This window comes from Anolis sagrei, chromosome 2, assembly GCF_037176765.1.
Source record: "Anolis sagrei isolate rAnoSag1 chromosome 2, rAnoSag1.mat, whole genome shotgun sequence".
In the NCBI taxonomy this organism is placed as follows: domain Eukaryota; kingdom Metazoa; phylum Chordata; class Lepidosauria; order Squamata; family Dactyloidae; genus Anolis; species Anolis sagrei.
In genome coordinates this window covers 173,976,098-173,998,091 of record NC_090022.1, presented here as the reverse complement: position 1 = coordinate 173,998,091, position 21,994 = coordinate 173,976,098, and the positions used below count along the sequence as shown (strand labels likewise).

At 43.2% G+C, this 21,994-nt stretch overlaps 1 protein-coding gene across 2 annotated transcripts in view; it reads right to left on the bottom strand.

Moving 5' to 3' along the window:
• Positions 1-4,703: 4,703 nt before the first annotated feature.
• Positions 4,704-21,994, bottom strand: part of FAM3A (FAM3 metabolism regulating signaling molecule A) — a 35,033-nt gene continuing 17,742 nt past the window's right edge. For both annotated transcript variants that reach the window (XM_067464169.1, XM_067464170.1), the window contains 6 exons: positions 18,104-18,227; positions 14,992-15,050; positions 13,098-13,148; positions 10,856-10,940; positions 6,115-6,241; positions 4,704-5,941 (listed from right to left, as the gene is read on the bottom strand). In XM_067464169.1, coding sequence (XP_067320270.1) covers positions 5,846-5,941; positions 6,115-6,241; positions 10,856-10,940; positions 13,098-13,148; positions 14,992-15,050; positions 18,104-18,227 — 542 coding nt within the window. In that variant the 3' untranslated portion in view covers positions 4,704-5,845. The remainder of the gene's footprint in view (positions 5,942-6,114; positions 6,242-10,855; positions 10,941-13,097; positions 13,149-14,991; positions 15,051-18,103; positions 18,228-21,994) is intronic.

The window sequence follows — 21,994 nt, the reverse complement described above, 5'->3', positions numbered from 1 at the left end:
ATCTTTCCATTTACGAACCCACATTATCTCTTTGATCTTCCGCAGAGGCTCTTTTCTCACTCCCGCCCATATCACAAGTGCGACTTGCTGGGACGAGAGAGAGAGAGGGCCTTCTCTGTGGTGGCCCCTCGGCTCTGGAACTCACTCCCCAGAGATATTAGGCAAGCCCTTACACTGGCAATCTTCAAGAGGGATCAGAAAACCTGGTTATTCCAATGTGCCTTTAGTGATTGAACGTAAGATACTCCCTGACCAATTTTTTTCCACAAAATGACCTCAATAGCACTGTATTTTATGGTTTGTGCAATTAAATCCCTCCTCCTCCTGGATCCTCCTCCCGATGTTTGACACTGTCCTATCTCCCAGTGTTTTAAAATGTTATCCTGAATTTGGCCCTGCCCTGCGAAATCTTTTTTGTTTTAATGTCTGATTTTATATTGTTGTGTTGCTTATTACATTTTTTTGCATTTTGTGTATTTTATTTTTTGTTTTTATTGTGTTCTTGTGTTATATTGTTGTGTATTGTACTGATGGGCATGGCCTCATGTAAACCGCACCGAGTCCCCTTGTGGGAGATGGAGCAGGGTATAAATAAATTATTATTATTATTATTATTATTATTATTATTAATCTTTTGTGGATAGTCAGCCTCTCCCCTCCTGACGTCCCTGTTGCTTCGGCACTATAGAGGGCTTTGTGAGATCATTCACTCTTGTGTGGTTTCAAGGCAACGGTGTAATAATGGTGAGGTCACGGACCATATTTTCCTTCTTGCAGACCACTGGTGGTCCACGGACCACAGGATGGGAACCACTGCCCTAGTCCAATGAGACAAGAGAGATCAACACTCGAGTTTTGGAATTCAACTCCCAGAATTCCTTACAGTTGGTAGGCTGTTAGGAATTGTGGGAGTTGAAGTCCAAAGCACCTGGAGGGCCGAAGTTTGCTCATGCCTGCCCTAGTTAGTGATCTGGCACACTAAGGATAACCTAGGGGGCAGTCACAGGGTCTGAGTCTAGCATACCTCACTGGCTGCTTGTTTTGAAGAAGAGAGACACATATGCCATCTTGAGCTCCCTGAAGAAAGATGAGATATGCAAGTCTTTAATAGGCTACTAATAGACTGTGTGGTATTCCAGATGTCTTTAGACTCTCATTTCCTTCCAGCCCTTGGGAATGATCCTGGACTCATCGCTGAGCCTGGAACCCCAGGTTTCGGTGGTGGTCGGGACGGCTTTTGCATAGTTAAAACTTGTGCGCCAGCTGCGGCCGTACCTTGGGAAGTCGGATCCGGCCATGATGGTTCATGCTCGTCCCATCCCGAATAGATTACTGCAACGCGCTCTATGTGGGGTTGCCTTTGAAGACTGTTCAGAAACTGCAATTAGTCCAACGAGTGGCAGCTAGATTACTCACTGGAGCGTCATACAGGGAGCATACCACCCCCCTGCTGTGTCAGCTCCACTGGCTGCCGATCCAATTCCGAGCACAATTCAAAGTGCTGGTCTTGACCTATAAAACCCTCTACGGCTACGGTCCAGCATACCTGTCCGAACGTATCTCCTTCTACATCCCACCTTGGAGTTTAAGATCTTCTGGGGAGGCCGTGCTCTCGGCCCCGCCTTTGTCTCAAACACGCTTGGCGGGGATGAGGGACAGGGCCTTCTCGGTGGTGGCCCCCCGCCTGCGGAATTTGCTCCCCGGGGAAATTAGATCATCATCAACCCTTCTCACCTTTAGAAAAAAGGTAAGAACGTGGTTGTGGGTCCAGGCCTTCGGGCAATCAGGTTAAAGGACAATTGATAATGTTGACTATGGCATGGAAGAGGATTTGGATAAGTTAAGCGGAGTAATCATTAGTATATGGCTAGTTAAATAGCCACCAGACTGGCAATAGCTAATCAGAATGTAAGTATACTGTTTTAATCTTTATTTATTAATGTTCATGTTTTAATTGTTATATCTGTTATTGTATTTTATGATATTATTGCCAATTGTAAGCCGTCCTGAGTCCCCCCAGGGGTTGAGAAGGGCGGGGAAAAAAATGTTCGAAATAAATAAATAAATAAATGATAAAGGGTGATGTGAACAGAGGAGACAAAACATAAGCGGTCCATTGCCGCTTTAAAGGTCATGAGATACACCAAGGACTCCATTGTTGTTGTTCATTCGTTCAGTCATTTCTGATTCTTCGTGACCTCATGGACCAGCCCACGCCAGAGCTCCCTGTCGGCCGTCACCACCCCCAGCTCCTTCAAAGTCAATCCAGTCACTTCAAGGATGGCATCCATCCATCTTGTCCTTGGTCGGCCCCTCTTCCTTTTTCCTTCCATTTTCCCCAGCATCACTGTCTTCTCTAAGCTTTCCTGTCTCCTCATGATGTGGCCAAAATACTTCATCTTTGGGTTGTTATGGGTTTTTTCGGACTGTATGGCCATGGTCCAGAGGCATTTTCTCCTGACGTTTCGCCTGCATCTATGGCAAGCATCCTCAGAGGTAGTGAGGTCTGTTGGAACTAGGAAAAAAGGTTTATATATCTGTGGAATGACCAGGGTGAGACAAAGGACTCTTGTCTGCTGGAGCTAGGTGTGAATGTTTCAACTGACCACCTTGATTAGCATTTGATGGCCTTGCAGTGCCTGGAGCAATCTTTTGTTGAGAGGTCATTAGATGTCCCTGCCTGCTTCCTCTCTGTTGTTGTGCTGTTGCAATTTTAGAGTTTTTTTAATACTGGTAGCCAGATTTTGTTCATTTTCATGGTTTCCTCCTTTCTGTTGAAATTGTCCACATGCTTGTGTATTTAAATGGCTTCTCTGTGTAGTCTGACACGGTGGTTGTGAGAGTGGTCCAGCATTTCTGTGTTCTCAAACAATATGCTGTGCCCAGGTTGGTTCATCAGGTGCTCTGCTATGGCTGACTTCTCTGGTTGAAGTAGTCTGCAGTGCCTTTCATGTTCCTTGATTCGTGTTTGGGCAATGCTGCGTTTGGTGGTCCCTATGTAGACTTGTCCACAGCTGCATGGTACACGGTAGACTCCTGCAGAAGTGAGAGGATCCCTCTTGTCCTTTGCTGAACGTAGCATTTGTTGGATTTTCTTGGTGGGTATGTAGATAATTTGTATGTTGTGTTTCCTCATCAGCTTCCCTATGCGGTCAGTGGTTCCCTTGATGTATGGCAATAACACTTTTCCTCTGGGTAGATCTTCGTCTTGCCATACATCAAGGGAACCACTGACCGCATAGGGAAGCTGATGAGTAAACACAACATACAAACTATCTACAGACCCACCAAGAAAATCCAACAAATGCTACGTTCAGCAAAGGACAAGAGGGATCATCTCACTATGCGAATCTTCGTTGCCAGTGTGATGTCTCTACTCTTCACTATTTTATTGAGATTGGACACTGCTCTCCTCCCAAGAAGTAAGCGTCTCCTGATTTCCTGGCTGCAGTCTGCGTCTGCAGTAATCTTTGCATCTAGAAATACAAAGTCTGGCACTGCCTCCACGTTTTCTCCCTCTATTTCCCAGTCAAGGACTCTATGCACTCCAAATATTTTTTGTTTACTGCAACTCTCATTCTTCCTTACAATTGGCTCTTCTAGCTAGTTGTTCATTCGTTCAGTCGTCTCCGACTCTTCGTGACCTCATGGACCAGCCCATGCCAGAGCTCCCTGTCGGCCGTCACCACCCCCAGCTCCTTCAAGGTCAGTCCAGTCACTTCAAGGATGCCATCCATCCATCTTGCCCTTGGTCGGCCCCTCTTCCTTTTGCCTTCCACTTTCCCCAGCATCATTGTTTTCTCTAGGCTTTGCTGTCTCCTCATGATGTGGCCAAAGTACTTCAACTTTGTCTCTAGTATCCTTCCCTCCAATGAGCAGTCGGGCTTTATTTCCTGGAGGATGGACTGGTTGGATCTTCTCGCAGTCCAAGGCACTCTCAGCACTTTCCTCCAACACCACAGCTCAAAAGCATCAATCTTCCTTCGCTCAGCCTTCCCTAAGGTCCAGCTCTCACATCCATAGGTTACTACAGGGAATACCATGGCTTTGACTAGGCGGATCTTTGTTGCCAGTGTGACGTCTCTACTCTTTACTATTTTATCGAGACTGGACATTGCTCTCCTCCCAAGAAGTAAGCGTCTTCTGATTTCCTGGCCACAGTCTGCATCTGCAGTAATCTTTGCACCTAGAAATACAAAGTATGTCACAGCCTCCACGTTTTCTCCCTCTATTTCCCAGTTGTCAACTCTTCTAGCTAGACCTGGTGGGAATTCCATGCATTCCTTATACCTAGAGACAATTGGAAAATCTCAGCTACCCACCCCTGCAATACATGATAGAGGAAAAATATGTGCTAGCACATAAACTGGGGCATGAGCAGTGAGAGGTTTAAAAGAGCATGAATCAACCATTTGAAGGAAATGTGTGCAGTCGAAACAATGGCTTAAATTCTATAGTTAGTTTTTACTAGAATACACCATTGAACCAGCTGGATTTACCTACGTGTTGATTCACCATTCAGTGCCTCAACTCTATTTATGACTAACGTACATTCCACACTGTAGATGCCAAAAATGTGGTTGCAGGCGTTCAGTAAAGCAGAAATAAATACCTCTTTGGCAAGAGTGTGATTCTTGGCAGCTGCAAGTTATACATGGGGAAAGGGTGAGCATTAGTTTAAAACAACATCAGTGAAGTCTCAATTGTTTTGTACTTTGTTTATTGGAGATGTCGTACAGCAACAAGAATTTCAAAAATAAAATGCTTGTCTTCGATTCTCTCCCCTGTAACATATAAACAAAGGAGTGTGAGAAAGAGCAAGGGTCTTTCAGATGCCCCGTCTCTTCCTGACACAAATGAAACACCAACACAACTTTCCAGAAATAGCAACTGGGCATCATTCAGGAGTTGTGCAAAAGTACCAAAACATCGTGGTGGCGGAGGGATTAAACTGAGACACAGAAACAAGGGCAGAAAAGGAGTGGTCCCTCCAAAACAGGAGTGAGGAAGTGCTGGCCTAGCGATAGGAACCATTGGTCCTTCAGTTTGGACTACAACTTACATTGTCCCTTACTATTAGCCATACTGCATGGGATTGATGGATGTCGGAGCCTTTGGAGCATAGGTATCCCAACTTGACTCCTTCCCTTGAGGTGAAGGATCTCCTCATTCAGGTCATAATTATTTCTTCTTCCTAAACTCTGCCTTGCAATTGGGACCGTGGTGCTCTCCAGAGACTGTTCATGTCAATAGTATATGGACAGATCCATGTGAATGAAATGTAGATTTAGGAAAGAATAAAAGCAGATAAGGAAAAGGGTGTAGATAGAGAGAAACCGATATCATTGTCCGTTTTTGGCTTTTAGCTACACCCATCACTATCAACACATCTCCCGCACCTTTTCCCCTGGGAAGTAATGTGTGTGTGTGTATCTGTTTGGGCCTAAGTGCGAGTCAGGTTCAACATATCACAGTGGAAAGAAAACCACATAAATATAAATATACCAACTTTGACCAATCTGAGTTCCTGAGCCAATATTCCCAGACAGGGGCATGAATTTGTTCCCTGATCCCATTCCAAGAGGAGAAAGGAAAGGATTTACTTCCTCCATCCAGGACAGCAAATAAGGCACACGGGGAAGACTGCCAGGTCATGGGGTGGTGGTAGGATAGGTTCTCCTTCATAGATTGTCATACAATACCCCACTTCCCAGGTTCTGGACCAGGCAAGAAAGAACTGGATTGCCTGCATAAGGCAGAAGAGAAGGACAACGGACAGCTGCCACCAGAAGGGAAGACAAGAGATGGAAGAAACCTCAAGAGATTCTGAGGAAAGACATCCTCCCTAGTCATCTGCAGTTCGCTGTGGGATGCAGCCCTCCATCTCAAGTGCCTCAGGCCAGCCCTCGTACTTGTTGGAGCTCTTGCTGTTTTTGACATGCTGTGGAAAGAGCAAAGAAAGGGTGGCGTTCATGCGAGTGTCCCTCACATCCTCAGTCCCTTCTCGGGTTATTTCAGGATGTCCTCCCAGCCAAACCAAGTCCGTGAAAGATGTTTTTAAGATGGCATCAGGATGCCGCCCTGGTTTTCTGGGGACGGAAGGAGGATCACTACCTGCTCAAAGGGACTCTTGTCCTGCACCCCTTTGGCTCCCACAAAGACCCAGCTGTCTCGAAAGGCAAGCTCCTGGGCAATCCTGCTGCCAAGTTCTGTGAAGATTTTGCGGGTCTCTTCATTCATTCTGGAGAGGAACAACAGGATGGGAAAGTATGAGCACAACCTGCACCCCCCTGCTCTTCTCCACTCCCTCTCTTTTCCTTTCAACATCTACACAAATTACCAGCCACTGCCAGAAGAGACAGACAGTTTCATCTATGCTGATGATCGTGCCATCACCACTCAAGCAGGGAGCTTTGAGATGGTAGAACAGAAGCTCTCCAAAGCTCTAGTTCAGTGGTTCTCAACCTGGGGTCCCCAGATGTTTTTGGCCTACAACTCACAGAAATCCCAGCCAGTTTACCAGCTGTTAGGATTTCTGGGAGTTGAAAGCCAAAAACATCTGGGGACCCCAGGTTGAGAACCACTGCTCTAGTTGATTGATGACAGGGAATCGAAACATGTGGCTTTTCTAATGTAATTGGACTGCAACTCCCCTCAATCTAAGCCCATATATATATATAGCAAATGGTAAAGGAGAGGGAGCATACTTCCTGTCCCAATTTTCCAGAGCATATGATGATGATGATAATAATAGGGTTGTTGTAGGTTTTTCGGGCTATACAGCCATGTTCTAGAAGCATTCTCTCCTGATGTTTCGCCTGCATCTATTTTATTTATTTACGAGGGGTATTTTTTAAGTAAGGTCCGTTTTGTTGTAGACACTAGTAGTTCGCGCGCATACCGCAACGAGCGCGTGCGTCGTGTACCGGCATGCCTCGGGAACAACTGTGCTCAGTTTCCGCTCTGTAGCTAACCTGTACAGTTCCGTTCTGTGCTTTAAAAATGTTTAAGACTATCAGCTCACTCGCCGCATGTGAGGTTCGCTCAGTGATACTGTTTTTGTCAGCAAGGAACCTGCCTGCTGCAGAAATTCATCGACAGATTTGTGAAGTGTACGGTGATACTGTTATGAGTGAAAGCAAAGTGCGTAAGTGGGTACGACAATTCAAAGATGGCCGTGACAACGTCCATGATGAGGACCGCTCCAGTCGCCCTTCTTTGATTACAGACGATTTGGTGGCTTCAGTTGAAGTGAGGATTCGTGAAGAGGGTATTGTAAAATTGGTTCAGAGGTATGATAAGTGTTTGAGCAAACTTGGCAACTATGTCGAAAAATAGAGCGAAGTATGTACTTTCTGAAAATAAATTTACTTTTTTGAAATAAACTTTCGTTGTGTACTTATGTTCAAACGGACCTTACTTAAAAAATACCCCGCATATGTATGTATGTATGTGTGTGTGTGTGTGTGTGTGTATATATATATATATATATATATATATATATATAGCAAATGGTAAAGGAGAGGGAGCACACTTCCTGTCCCAATTTTCCAGAGCGTATGATGATAATAATAATTGGGTTGTTGTAAGTTTTTCGGGCTATACAGCCATGTTCTAGAAGCCTTCTCTCCTGATGTTTCGCCTGCATCTATTTTATTTATTTATTTAAAACTTTTATATCCCGATCTTCTCTACCTCCATAGAGGGACTCAGACCGGCTGACAGCAAAAATTCAATGCTAACATTAAAATCTAAAATATCATACATCAACATTAAAATTAACCAATAACCACTTGTGAGAAAGTGCAGAAATTCTGGAGAGAGATTCATAGACATGTACAGTAAATAAAATACTGGACTTAAAGTATGAGATGAAAGCAGAATACTATCTATTGGGAATACTGGATTTTGATATTGAAAGGAACAAAGACAAACTTCTGTTCCACATGGCAACGGCGGCAAGACTGGTGATAGCAAGGAAGTGGAAAAATAAAGAACCATCCACAAAAGAAGAGTGGAAATTAAAACTAATGGATATAATGAATATGGATGCATTAACACAATGCATGGGGGCCCCCAGTGGTGCAGTGGCTTAAAGCACTGAGCTGCTGAGCTTGCTGATCGAAAGGTCGCAGGTTCGATTCCGGGGAGCGGCGTGAGCTTCCGCTGTCAGCCCTAGCTTCTGCCAACCTAGCAGTTCGAAAACATGCAAATGTGAGTAGATCAATAGGTACCGCTCCGGCAGGAAGGTAACGGCGCTCCATGCAGTCATGCCAGCCACATGACCTTGGAGGTGTCTACGGACAACACTGGATCTTCGGCTTAGAAATGGAGATGAGCACCACACCTCAGAATCAGACATGACTGGACTTAATGTCAGGGGACAACCTTTACCTTTACCTTTAACACAATGCATGGCAACCAAACAGAGGACTGGTGTAAGCAAGACTGACTGGACTCCAGTGGAGAGATACCTCAAAGATAACCAATAATCGATTATAATCGACAATAATTGACACATAAGAAATAAGTCAAGAAGATAACCCCAATTGAAGATAAAATAATACTAACAAAGCTATTCGGGACTAATCAGTAACTAAGTGAATTAACACTCCCCATCACACTTTCCAATTTCTTGTACACCTTGCCCCCACCCCTTTTGGGTTTTTTTCCTTTTCCTCCTTTTTCTCCCCTATCCTCTTTCCTCTCTCTCTCCCTTTTTGTTTTAAGATAAATAGTTGTTATTTGATATGTCGATGATTACCACTCTCTTGATGTACACTTAAACAAAAACTGTCAAAAATTATACAAAAAAAACTAACCAATTAACCAATGCATATAGGATAAATTACATAACAGCCATTCACCAAGCATCTGAGGATGCTTGTCATAGATGCAGGCGAAACATCAGGAGAGAATGCTTCTAGAACATGGCCATATAACTCGAAAAACCTACAACAACCCAGTGATTCCAGCCATGAAAGCCTTCGACAATACAATCATAATAATATTAATAATTTTATTTCTTACCCACCTCTCCTCGCGGCTCGAGTTGGGCCACAACACAATCAAAACACACAAACATTGCAAAAATTCTATGAACATACATATTAAAATGAAGTTCTATAAAAGATACATATACATCCCAATTATGCACACACACACACTCTACCGGAAGATCTATGACACCAAATTAAACCAGATTACATACATATAGCTTGCTACCTGGGATGTACCTTCAAAGCAGACCCCAAGAGATCCCATTTCAGTTGCTTGAGAGGGAAGTATGCCCCCCTTTTAGACCAGAAGCAACTCCCCACACCTCTCCCCTCCATATTCTAAGCTATTGCATATCTTAGCAGTCTCTTGTGAGGGACACTGGATCAACCAAAAGCAGTAAGGATTGGTACTCCAGACTTTTACCTGAAATGAATCCTTATTGGGAGCTTGCAAATCTGCCAGTAAGGAATATCTGTGTGAAGGCTTCCTTAACCTTGCCTCCTTTGGATATGTTGGGTCTACAATTCCCATCATCCTGACACAGCAATACTATGAACCATAGTGGATGGGGATGCTGTGAATTGTAGTCCAACATCTGACAAGACTATGGGAGGCTGGTCTGATGGGTACACATGTGTGTCCTATATAATTTTGGCACCTAGGGCACATCCCTAGGAGCCCCCAGTGGCGCAGTGGGTTAAAGCACTGAGCTGCTGAGCTTGTTGATTGAAAGGTCGCAGGTTCGATTCCGGGGAGCGGCGTGAGCTTCCGCTGTCAGCCCTAGCTTCTGCCAACCTAGCAGTTCGAAAACATGCAAATGTGAGTAGATCAATAGGTACCGCTCCGGCGGGAAGGTAAGGGCGCTCCATGCAGTCATGCCGGCCACATGACCTTGGAGGTGTCTACGGACAACGCTGGCTCTTCGGCTTAGAAATGGAGATGAGCACCACACCCCAGAGTCAGACATGACTGGACTTAATGTCAGGGGACTACCTTTACCTTTACCTTTAGGGCATATCCCAGATTTACTCACAATTAAGAACACTTTCATACTATACAAGGGGTCCACAAACTTGTTAAACAGTGGGCCAGGTCACAGTCCCTCAAACTGTTGGAGGGCCGGATTATAATTTGAAAAAAAAAAGAATGAATTCCTATGCACACTTCACATATCTTATTTGTAGTGCAAAAAAACCCACTTAATTGCAATGCAATAATTAAAATGAAGAACAATTTTAACAAATATAAACTTATTAGTATTTCAATGGGAAATGTGGGCCTGCTTTTGACTCATAAGATAGCATTATTGCTGTTGTTGTGTGCTTTCAAGTCGCTTCAGACTTAGGTTGACCCTGAGCATTATTGCTGTTGTTGTGTGCTTTCAAGTCGCTTCAGACTTAGGTTGACCCTGAGCGAGGGCTGGGTAAATGACCTTGGAGGGCTGTATTCAGCCCCCAGGCCTTAGTTTGAGGACCCCTGTACTATACATTAGTACCACTGTGGTTCCTCTTTAACTGGCATAGCAATAACCTAGAGATTCCTCAATTTACAGTGGAGGGTAGGATCTTTATAATCCTCAGCTAAGCAGCTCCTCTGGTGCCTCTGATTAAACTAAAACTCCCAGGATTAAAAGCAATAAATCAAGGCATCTAAATTAGAATCGTAACACAATAACTATATAGTGTCAAAGCTGTGTAAACCCCACATCAAGGAAAAGCACTGGCAAAACATTACAAGGTGATTAGTTCACCCCTCCTCTGGCAAGAGACAAAAAAAAAAAATCAGTGTTGTACCAACATAATATAACTGCATACGTTGACTGTGACCCTTTTATCTGCTCACTCATAAGACTCACTTTGTAGCGGGATCATCGTAAGAGGCTACGAACACCAGCGTCCCCTCATGCAACGGCCGGATGAATTTTAACAGTTCATTCACATCTAGAAATAGAGAGAGACACACAGAGTGGGTTTGGAGGTTTCAACACAAGTCTTCCTCCCAAAAATACAGAAACTGAAAGTCTCGGCAACATAGACAACAATAACCTGGTTATTCCAAAGTGCCTTCAATAATTGAATGTAAGATACTCCCTGACCAACTTTGCACAAATTGACCTCAGAAGCACTTTATTTTATGGTTTGTGCAATTAAATCCTTCCTTATCCCTGGATCCTCCTTCCTGATAATTTACATTGTCCTATTTCCCAGTGTTTTAAAATTTTATCTTTGAATTTGGCCCTGCCCAGTGAAAATCTTTTGTGTTTTAATAGTTGATTTTATATTTGTTGAGACTCAGCATTCTGGCACCATACGTACTACTAGTAGTAGGAGAAGAAGAAGGAGTGATGCAGAAGCAGATTTGCATCTCAATTGCTGTTTAAGACAATCTGTGTTCTGTGGGTCGCGGCAATATTGTTGTGTCGTTTATTATATAGGTTTTCAATTTTATGCACCGTATATACTTGAGTATAAGCCGACCCGAATATAAGCCGAGGGACCTAATTTTACCACAGAAAACTGGGAAAACGGATTGACTCGAGTATAAGCCAAGGGTGAGAAATGCTGCTGCTACTGGTAATCGTCAGTAGATTAAATGTTTTTGCGTATTTACACAAAACTCTAATTTAAGATAAGACTGCCCAACTCTGATTCAACCATTATTCCAACCTCCTTCAATGTAAATGTGCTTACCTATTACCTATAATGATAGAATAAAATAATAACTGTAATAACATGTAATAAAAATAATAATAGAGTAAATAATGGAAATTTAATAATAATAGTAATAATAATAAAGAAATAAATGTAATAACAATAATAATAGAGTAAAATAATAAATGCGATCAATATAATAATACAGTAAAATAATGTAAATGTAATAATAATAGAGTAAAATAATAAATGTAATAAAGGTAATAATAGAGTAAAATAATGTAAATGTAATTAACATTAATTAATGTGGTATCAGGATGTATTTGGACAAACTCTGAAACTTTCTTGTTCATGAAAATATAGAGTAAAATAGAGTAAAATAATAAATGTAATAAAAATAATACTAATAGCAGGGTAAAATAATAAATAACCTTGACTCAAGTATAAGCCGAGGAGATTTTTTTCAGCTTTAAAAAGGGGTTGAAAAACTAGGCTTATACTCGAGTATATACAGTATTTTATTATCTGGTTTTGTTATGCTTTTGTGTTATATTGTGTGTATTGTACTGATGGGCGTAGCCTCATGTAAGCCGCACCAAGTCCCCCTGGGGGAGATGGAGCGGGGTATAAATAAAGTTTTATTATATTATTATTATTATTATTATTATTATTATATTATTATTATTATAATATTATTATTCTGTACAAGTACAAGAATATTGCTGAGTACTTTGCTAAGAGAGTACTTTGTTGCCTGCTCCCATTCTTATGGTTTTTTTTTAATTAATGTGGTATCAGGATGTATTTGGACAAACTCTGAAACTCTCTTGATCATGAAGATATATTTCTTGCCTTGTATGGAATTTCCTTTAAAAAGATACATTGGGATTATTATTTTTTTTGCATATGATATGGGGCGGGGGGAGAAGTAGCTGATGGCACTATTGCTGTTATCTAGATGGAAACAGTTCTAGTTAGGAATTATTATTTTTTTGTCGTGTCAGGAGCGACTTGAGAAACTGCAAGTCGCTTCTGGTGTGAGAGAATTGGCCGTCTGCAAGGACGTTGCCCAGGGGACGCCTGGATGATTTGATGTTTTTATCATCCTTGTGGGAGGCCTCTCTCATGTCCCGGCATGAGGAGCTGGAGCTGACAGAGGGAGCTCATCCGCCTCTCCCCGGATTCGAACCTGCGACCTATCGGTCTTCAGTTCTGCCGGCACAGGGGTTTAACCCACTGCGCCACCGAGAATAATTTGCATGAATTTTCCGTTGAAAATGTCTTAAACTTGAGTGAATGGTAAAGTATGTTCTACTTATTTTGTACAAGTTATCACCTGCATACAGATCTAGACACGTTTCATTATTTTTGAATGTATATTTTCTGATTATATATGAGATGGTTTGTGTCAAATAATTAATAAAAAATAAAGTACAAAACACTTACCTCCTGCCCACATGTCAAAGTATTTGGCATCAATCAGGTCTCCATTCACCCCTGCAAAGTCAAGCCAGACCGCATTAGCCCACAGTAATGTTGTTGTGTCTCACATATAGCAATCCCATAGTAAACCCATCATGGGGGTTAACTGGCAAGATTTGTTCAGAGGAGGTTTGCCATTGCCTTCCTCTGAGGCTGAGGGATTATAACTTACCTACAGACACCCAGTAGGTTTCTATGACCAAGGAGGAATTCAAACCCTGGTCTCCCCAGAGATTTATTTAGTTATTTATTTACAGTATTTACCATATATTCCGGCATATAAGACGACCCCCAACCTTTCCAGTTAAAATATAGAGTTTGGGATATACTCGCTGTATAAGACTACCCCTCTTCCAACACACACCAAATAAAAATTTTAAAAGCTTCAGATTTGATTTCAGTATGGTAATTTTCCTATTACTGGACCTCCTTCTCTGCCTCTCAGATCTCACAAATGCGCACCTGCACCACTTCACTGCAGTCTTCAGGAGCGAGATCTGAGATGCAGAGGAGGAGGTACGGTAGTAGGACACAAGGGCAGGCCAGACAGGTGAAAGAGTTGTGTTTTTCTGGGCCCAGAGCCACTCTTATCTCTTTTTTCCATACCCCGGGCACCCCAGATGCCTGCAGCTTGCTCCGCCCTTCACTTACTCCTTCCCGGTGAGGCACCCCTTCCCCTCACCATCAGGACCGCATTAAGTCCATGAATCCTACCATACTTGTACAGCGTCGCCCTTTCATACAGTCGCTGCATATGGCAGGGATGCGGCCACTTCCATTTTTGAGCTCCCTCCACAATATGCAGCAACCACAGATTCTCCAATCCGGATTGGAAGTTTCAGCGCCCGCTCTATAAGACTACTCCTGCGTATAAGACGACCCCTGACTTTTGAGAAGATTTTCTTGGGTTAAAAAGCCGTCTTATACGCCAGAATATACAGTATATTCCGCCCTTCTCACCTCGCAGGGGACTCAGGGCAGATTACAATGTACATATACATGGCAAACATTCAATGCCACAGACTCGCAACATATATAGACAGACACTCAGAGGCTATTTAACATTCCAGCTTTCCATGAGGGTATTCTGGCCACCAGGGGAGCTGTCGCTTCAACGTCCATTTGTAACACTGATTAAGTACTTCCTCATTCTTTGCATGCTTGCTGGAGATTTTTATGGCCTTAGTTAAATTAGTCTCCCCACATAAGCGGGACCTAAATTTCCCACTTGACAGATGCAACTGTCCTTCAGGCTGCAAAGGTTGACAGCAAGCTACACAATTTGATTGGAAGCACATTCCAATCCGGGCTGGCTTCGAACTCATGATCTTTCGGTCAGTAGTGATCTTAATGCAGCTGACTCCCAGCCAGCTGCGCCACAGTCCCAGTAGTCCAATGCTCAAAACACACTACCAGGGGTCCTCAAACTAAGGCCTGAGGGCCGAATACGGCCCTCCAAGGTCATTTACCCGGCCCTCGCTCAGGATCAACTTAAGTCTGAAATGGCTTGAAAGCACAGAACAGCAACAACCATCCTATCTCATCAGCCAAAAGCAGGCCCACACTTCCCATTGCAATTCTATTAAGTTTATATTTGTTAAAATTGTTTTTTGTTTTAAGTATTGCATTGTTTTAAGTGGGGGGTTTTTTTGCACTACAAATAAGATATGTGCAGTATACATAGGAATTCATTCATTATTTTTTTTCCAAATTATAATCTGGCCCTCCAATAGTTTGAGGAATTGTGACCTGGCCCTCTATTTAAAAAGTTTGAGGACCCCTGCACTCTTCCTAGTCCCATCAGTTCATGTAATTACGATAATTAACGCAGACCTGCACCTCAAAAGACATAACTCACCATTCACCAGTGCAATATTTAGGCCTCGGCCAACATTGTTCTTCACACTGCTCATTAGCCTGAAAGAATGATGAAGGCAAATCAGAAATAGAGCCATGGAGAGATTCCTTAGCAAAAAGTAATGTACTGCAAGAAAAATCATCTTGCATTACAGTTATAGGGCTATGATTCCACTTTAACTTTCATGGCAACATCCTGAGGAATCATGGGATTTGCTGCTTAGAGAGCGGCATTTATTACCCTCAACTATAAAACTCCTTTGGTGCCTCTGACCAAATTACAACCACCAGGATTCCTTAGCAGAAGCTAAGATGAAAATCATAGTGCTATAATTGTGTAGAGGGAGAGGGCCCCAGGTTCTACTTCATACTGATGCACAAAAACATTGTTTTTCTCTCTCTCTGTTTGTCTGACTGACCTCACAGGGTTGTTGTCAGTAGACTGAGGAGTCAGGCACACTGTCTTGAGCTCATTGGAGAAAAGATGGGATGTACAGTTAGCCCTCCGCATTTGGAGATTTGAATTTTGTGGATTTGATTAAAATAATCTCTCTAGGGATCTCTAGGTCTTCTAGTGTTCCTAACCTACAAGAAGTACTGCCTGAATATCAAGCAAAAAGTGGGCGCTAGAAATAATATCATACGAAAGCTAACTGGCACAACCTGGGGATCACAACCAGACACAGTGAAGACATCTGCCCTTGCGCTATGCTACTCCGCTGCTGAGTATGCATGTCCAGTGTGGAACACATCTCACCACACTAAAACAGTAGATGTGGCTCTTAATGAGACATGCCGCATTATCACAGGGTGTCTGCGCTCTACACCACTGGAGAAATTACACTGTTTAGCCAGTATTGCACCACCTGACATCTGCCGGGAAGTAGAAACCAATAGTGAAAGGACCAAGGCAGAGACATCTCCAGCTCATCTCTTGTTTAGGCATCAACCAGCACGTCAACGACTTAAATCAAGAAATAGTTTTCTAAGATCTACAGAGACACTCGCTGGAACACCTCAGCAAGCGAGAGTCCAAAAGCGGCAGGCTCAAACCCAGAACCTCAATCAATGGCTGATACCAAATGAGAGACTCCCCCCGGGCACACAGAAAACTGGGCAACTTGGAAAGCGCTGAACAGACTGTGTTCTGGCACTACGAGATGCAGAGCCAACCTTAAGAAATGGGGCTACAAAGTGGAATCCACGACATGCGAGTGTGGAGAAGAACAAACCACAGGCCACCTGCTGCAATGCAACCTGAGCCCTGCCAAATGCACAATGGAGGACATTCTTATAGTAACACCAGAGGCACTCCAAGTGGCCAGATACTGGACAAATGACTAATCAACTACCAAGCTTGCAAACTTTGTGTTTTGTTTGTTTGTTAAAAAATGCAAAGCAACTGTTTGGTCTGCTCCTGACACGATATATAAATAAATAGTGTTCCTCTATAGTCAACTTCCAGCAGAAATTAACCACAGAAACATGTTAGAGGACTAGAGAGAACATCCTTCTGGGAACCTCCAGTGCAATTCTTTGATGAATGCCCGGTAGAAGTGATGCTGGAGGACCTAATGGCTCCCAGAGAGGTGTTTTCTCAAGTCAAACTGTGGATTTTTTTTGTTTGCAGTTTTTCTATTTGGAACAGAGAGGAATTTCTGCAGGTCTCAGCGCATGTGAAGGGATAACTGTAATACAGTGGTTCTCAACCTTCTTAATGCCGTGATCCCTTAATACAGATCCTCATGTTGTGGTGACCCCCAAACCACAACGTTATTTTCGTTGCTACTTCATAACAGTAATTTTGCTACTGTTATGAATCGTAATGCAAATATCTGATATTAAGGATGTATTTTCATTCACTGGACCAAATTTGGGACAAATACCTGATATGCCCAAATTTGTGTGCTGGTGGAGTTGGGGAGATTGATTTTATCATTTGGGAGTTGTAGTTGCTGGGATTTATGGTTCATCTACAACCAAAGAGCATTCTGAACTCCGCCAACGATGGAATTGAACCAAACTTGGCACACAGAACTCCCATGAGCAACAGAAAATTTTTCTGGTAGGATTTGAGAGGAGACAACATCCCATGCTTGCAATCAAGGCCAAGGAGTGATCAAATTCAAGCAGCTGTTTCGACACATCTATTATTGTGGGCATTGACCTTGAGTTTTGGAGTTGTAGTTCTCCAGAGAGTACTGTGGACTGTTAAATAATGTACCAGTAAGGCCTTCTCGTGGACCACCCTGAGAATTTGGGGGGGGGGGGGGGGCTGAAGGCCCTCAAACCCCCCCCCCCCCCCCCCGGACGGGCCTGGATCAGGACCAAATTTGACACAAATACTCAATATGCCCAAATGTGAACTGATGGAGTTTGAGGAAAATAGACCTTGATATTTAGGAGTTGTTTGCTGAGATGTATAGTTCATCTACAATCAAAGAGCATTCTGAACCCCACCAACCATAGAATTGGCCCAAACTTCCCACACAGAAACCCCATGACCAACAGAAAATACCCTCTGACTCCCCCTGGACCAAACATGTCACGAATTCTCAATATGCCCAGTTGTAAACACTACTGAAGTTTGGGGAAAATAGACCTGGACCTTTGGGAGTTGTAGTTGCTGGGCTTTATAGTTCACCAACAATCAAAGAGCACTCTAAACGCAGCCCACAATGGATCTGTACCAAACTTGGCACACTACCTACATGGCCAACACTGAATACTGGTGGGGTTAGGGGGGTGTTTTTGAATTCTGGGAGTTGTAGTTCACCAACACCAAAAAGGAAGAGAAGGGCAGGCAGAGAGATCTTAAGTCTTGTCTGCCAAAGGGGTTCCTAAGACCATCAGAAATCTGTTTTTTTCTGATGGTCTTTGGCGATCCCTCTGAAACCCCCTTGCGACCCTCCTAGGGGTCCCGACCCCCAGGTTGAGAAACACTGCTGTAATACATTAAAAAAAAAAAGAAATTCTGCTTCCCCTGGAATACAAATTTGAGCCTGAATAAAGAGATATTGCTCACGAGCTCTGCCTTCTACTCTGGAAATGTTCGAGACTGGGCTTTCTGAGCCAGACTCCCAACTGTTTTGCCTTCTTTGCCAATGACTCACATTTTATCCTCAAGGCAGATCTTGGGTCCAATGACATTTGCTGCACCGCTTGTGATCCGGAAGGCCAAGGTGTGCTCTGGGCAGGCCCGAGGAAGGCCGCACTTGTACTTCTTGGGCCTGGGTTCTAAAAAAAAGATGGTAAAGATCAAAAAATCATAAGATCCCCCCAAACTAACCACCACTCCAAATTTGATGGTCAGTTTGCTTTTTGGTACTAACTCATAGATGCTGAGGGATCGAGTGGGATGAAGAAGCAGGATAGGCGTGATTTATAGTAGTATCTTATAAATACCTATTCTGAAGTAATATTCATAAGTAATTCTTTCTGATTCCTGTGAATTATTTTTAGATCAGTGATGTCAAACTTGTGGCCCTCAAGTTGTTTGGACCTCCATTCCCAGAACTCCTAGCCAACTGGCCCGATGGCCAAGAATTCTGGGTACCAAAGTCAAAAATACCTGGAAACTCACAGGTTTGACATCAGTTTTAGATAAATCTGCACGTATCTGTATGGAATTGTAGCTTGACAACATCTGGAGGACCATAAGGCAGCCAGTCCTCTCTTACCTTCCAATGCAATCTCAAAATCCAACCAATCTTAACCATTCTAGATATTCCTGCCTAAAACTGGATGTCCAAATCACTCAGGGTCATGGCAGAACTTCAGCATTCCCTGGCCTTGAGCTTTCCAGGTATCACATTACAAGAGAGGGAGGGGGCAGTTCCATCTTGTCTCCTGTGCTATGCTAATAATATAATATACTATACTATACTATACTATACTATACTATACTATAATATAATATAATATAATATGTATATACATATAATATTTATAATATTATAATAAAATATAATACTGAAATAGTATGATATTATAATTATATATTTTATATTACAAATAATATTACAATATAATGGGATAGTAATTTTGATGCTGTTGCTTGTTGTTTATGTTTTGGTTTTATTTTGCTGTAATATGTTGTCCGGGCTTGGCCTTATGTAAGCTGCCCTGAGTCCTGAGATGGTGGGGGGGTATAAATAAAGATGATTATTATTATTATTATTATTATACATTATAGTAATATACTAGCTGTACCCACCACGCGTTGCTGTGGCCAACTTTCCCTCCCTCTTTCTCTCCTTCCTTTCCTCTTTCCTTCCTTTCCTCTTTTTCTTTCCCTATCTCTCATCTTTCTTCCATCTCTACCTGTTTCTTTCCTCCCTTTCTTTGCTCTTTGGTTACATCCTTCCTTCCTTCCTTCCCTCCCTCCCTCCCTCCCTCTCTCCCTCTCTTTTTTCCTTTCACTTTTTTATTTCCTTCTTTCCTTCCTTACTTCTCTATCTTTCTTTCTTTCCTTCTTTCCCTCCCTGCTTCTCTCCTTCCTTCCTCCTATTATTCCCTCCTTCTCTTGTTACTTCTTGACTGTCCCTTCCATTTAATATTGTAATGGCTGCTCTTCCCTTGTGTGGATTTTTGGGGTTTCTGCTGTTTCTTTGGGGGGTTTTTTGAGTGGAGGACATAAATTTGACTGTTAGGTGTCTTGTGTCCAAATTTGGTGTCAATTCCCCCAGTGGTTTTTGAGTTATGATGGTATCACAAACGAACATTACATTTTTATTTATATAGATAATACTGAGTCTCTCTCTCTCTCTCTCTTGTGAGTCACTCTGAGTCCCCTTCGGGGTGAGAAAGGTGGCATATAAATGTCGTAAATAAATAAATAAATAAATAAATATCTCACTATCTCCAGGCCAAGTGGCAGTCAAAAACCTCCAGATAGTTACTTTGATGGAGAAAGCTGCATTAAACTAAGTCCTCTTCAGGATAAAAGAGACCATTTCCAGAGAGCTGAAAAGCACTGGTCCCACTGGTCCGAGATGAACATTTGGAAGAAGTTGCCTTACACGGTGGCCAACCCTTAGTTTAGTTTCGTACAGGGGTTCTCAATTTTTTTCATCCGTGGAGCCCTTTTTGAAGCAAAAGTTTCTTGTGGGACCCCAAGAAATGTGTATATATTATATATTATATTATATATTATATATAATGTATACATACATGCATACATACATATCAGGCATGGACAAACAAATTCCTATGTGCACTGCATGTATCTCGTTTGTAGTGCGAAAGAAAGAAAGAAAGAAAGAAAGAAAGAAAGAAAGAAAGGACAATACAATGCAGTATTTAAAATGAAAAACAATTTTAAGCAACATAAACTTAACAGTATTTCAGTGAAAGAGCCCAGGGGCTATCCAATCCAACCCCCTTCTGCCATGCAGGAAAAGTACAATCAAAGCACCTCCAACAGATAGCCAGCCAGCCTTTGTAATAATAGTAGTAGTAGTAGTAATAATTTTTTTTTGTTGTGTCAGGAGCAAGTTGCTTCTGGTGTGAGAGAATTGGCTGTCTGCAAGGACGTTGCCCAGGGGACGCCTGGATGATTTGATGTTTTTATCATCCTTGTGGGAGGCTTCTCTCATGTCCCCGCATGAAGAGCTGGAGCTGATAGAGGGAGCTCATCCACCTCTCCCCGGATTCGAACCTGCGACCTGTCGGTCTTCAGTCCTGCCGGCACAGGGGTTTAACCCACTGCGCCACCGGGGGCTCCACAGTAATAATAATAATAACCAATAATAATAATAGTAATAATAATAGTAATAATAATAGTAGTAGTAGTAGTAGTAGTAATAACAACCAAGTCCAGGCCAAATGTCTTTATTCTGATCTGAAAACCAAGACCACATTTTCTTATTTTGGGAGCAAAAGGAAATAGCCACAATCCCAGATAGCGGTGTAGAATCATAGAATCATAGAGTTGGAAGAGACCTCATGGGCCATCCAGTCCAACCCCCTGCCAAGAAGCAGGAATATTGCATTCAAATCACCCCTGACAGATGGCCATCCAGCCTCTATTTAAAAGCTTCCAAAGAGAGGAAGGAGAGAGAACTGTACATAAAGGAGAGAGAACTGCCCCCTTCCTTCCTGACTTAGGTAACGGCTGGGGGGTTCACTTCTTTCTCCCCCCCTTTCCTCCTCCTCCCACAGCCTTCCTGCCTTTGGCCCCTCGGGGCCTCTGCTGCTGCCTGCAGGGCCTTTTCCTGTGCTGGCCCCACTTCTTCCCCTTCCCACCTCTTTCTACGCCTCGCGCCCTGGCCTCTTCATCCTCCTCCTGGAGCTGCATCCTAACAGCACGGGCAAGGACCAGGGTCGATATCTTGCCACCGCCGAGACTCCTGGCCAGCTTCAGCTGCCATTCCTTCTCACCCTTGAGTTTCTCCATCAGTAGCTGGAAGTGACGCTTCTTGCCCCAGCTCTGAAGAGGGGTGCCCAGGTTTTGGAGGTGGTGGTGGCATGGGCGAGTTCGGCCTAGTCCTGGTGCCTCATTGAGAGCTTGGATTTCAGGAAGAGCTTCTGTGAGGCAGGCAGGCAGGCCGAAGACTCTGGCAGATGAGCCACCATAGCGCGCGTGCCACCCTTCAACTGCACTGGTGGCAGCACACACAAATGGGCCGCCAACAGCTGCATGTTGCCATGCGTGCTGGGGGGAGGAGGGGGCAGTACAGAGACCCTTGGTATCCTTCACGGAGCCCTTTGGGTTCTGTGGAGCACATTTAAGAACCGCCGGTCGAGTCAATTTACTTTTAGGGACAACAACTCACAGATGTTCCAAAGCAGTGTAGTCAGTGTGCGACACTAGTTTGAAGAATCTGAATATTGTCCAAAAAAGAAATTGTAGTCCTCCAGATGTTTGGGCCTCCAACTCCCAGAAGCCCTAGCCAGCGTCTCCAATTACTAGGAATTTTGGGAGCTGAAGCTGAAGACCACAGTTTGTACAGGCCTGATCTAAGCTAAAACTATCTAGCCTTACTGGCAACGGTTCTTCAAAG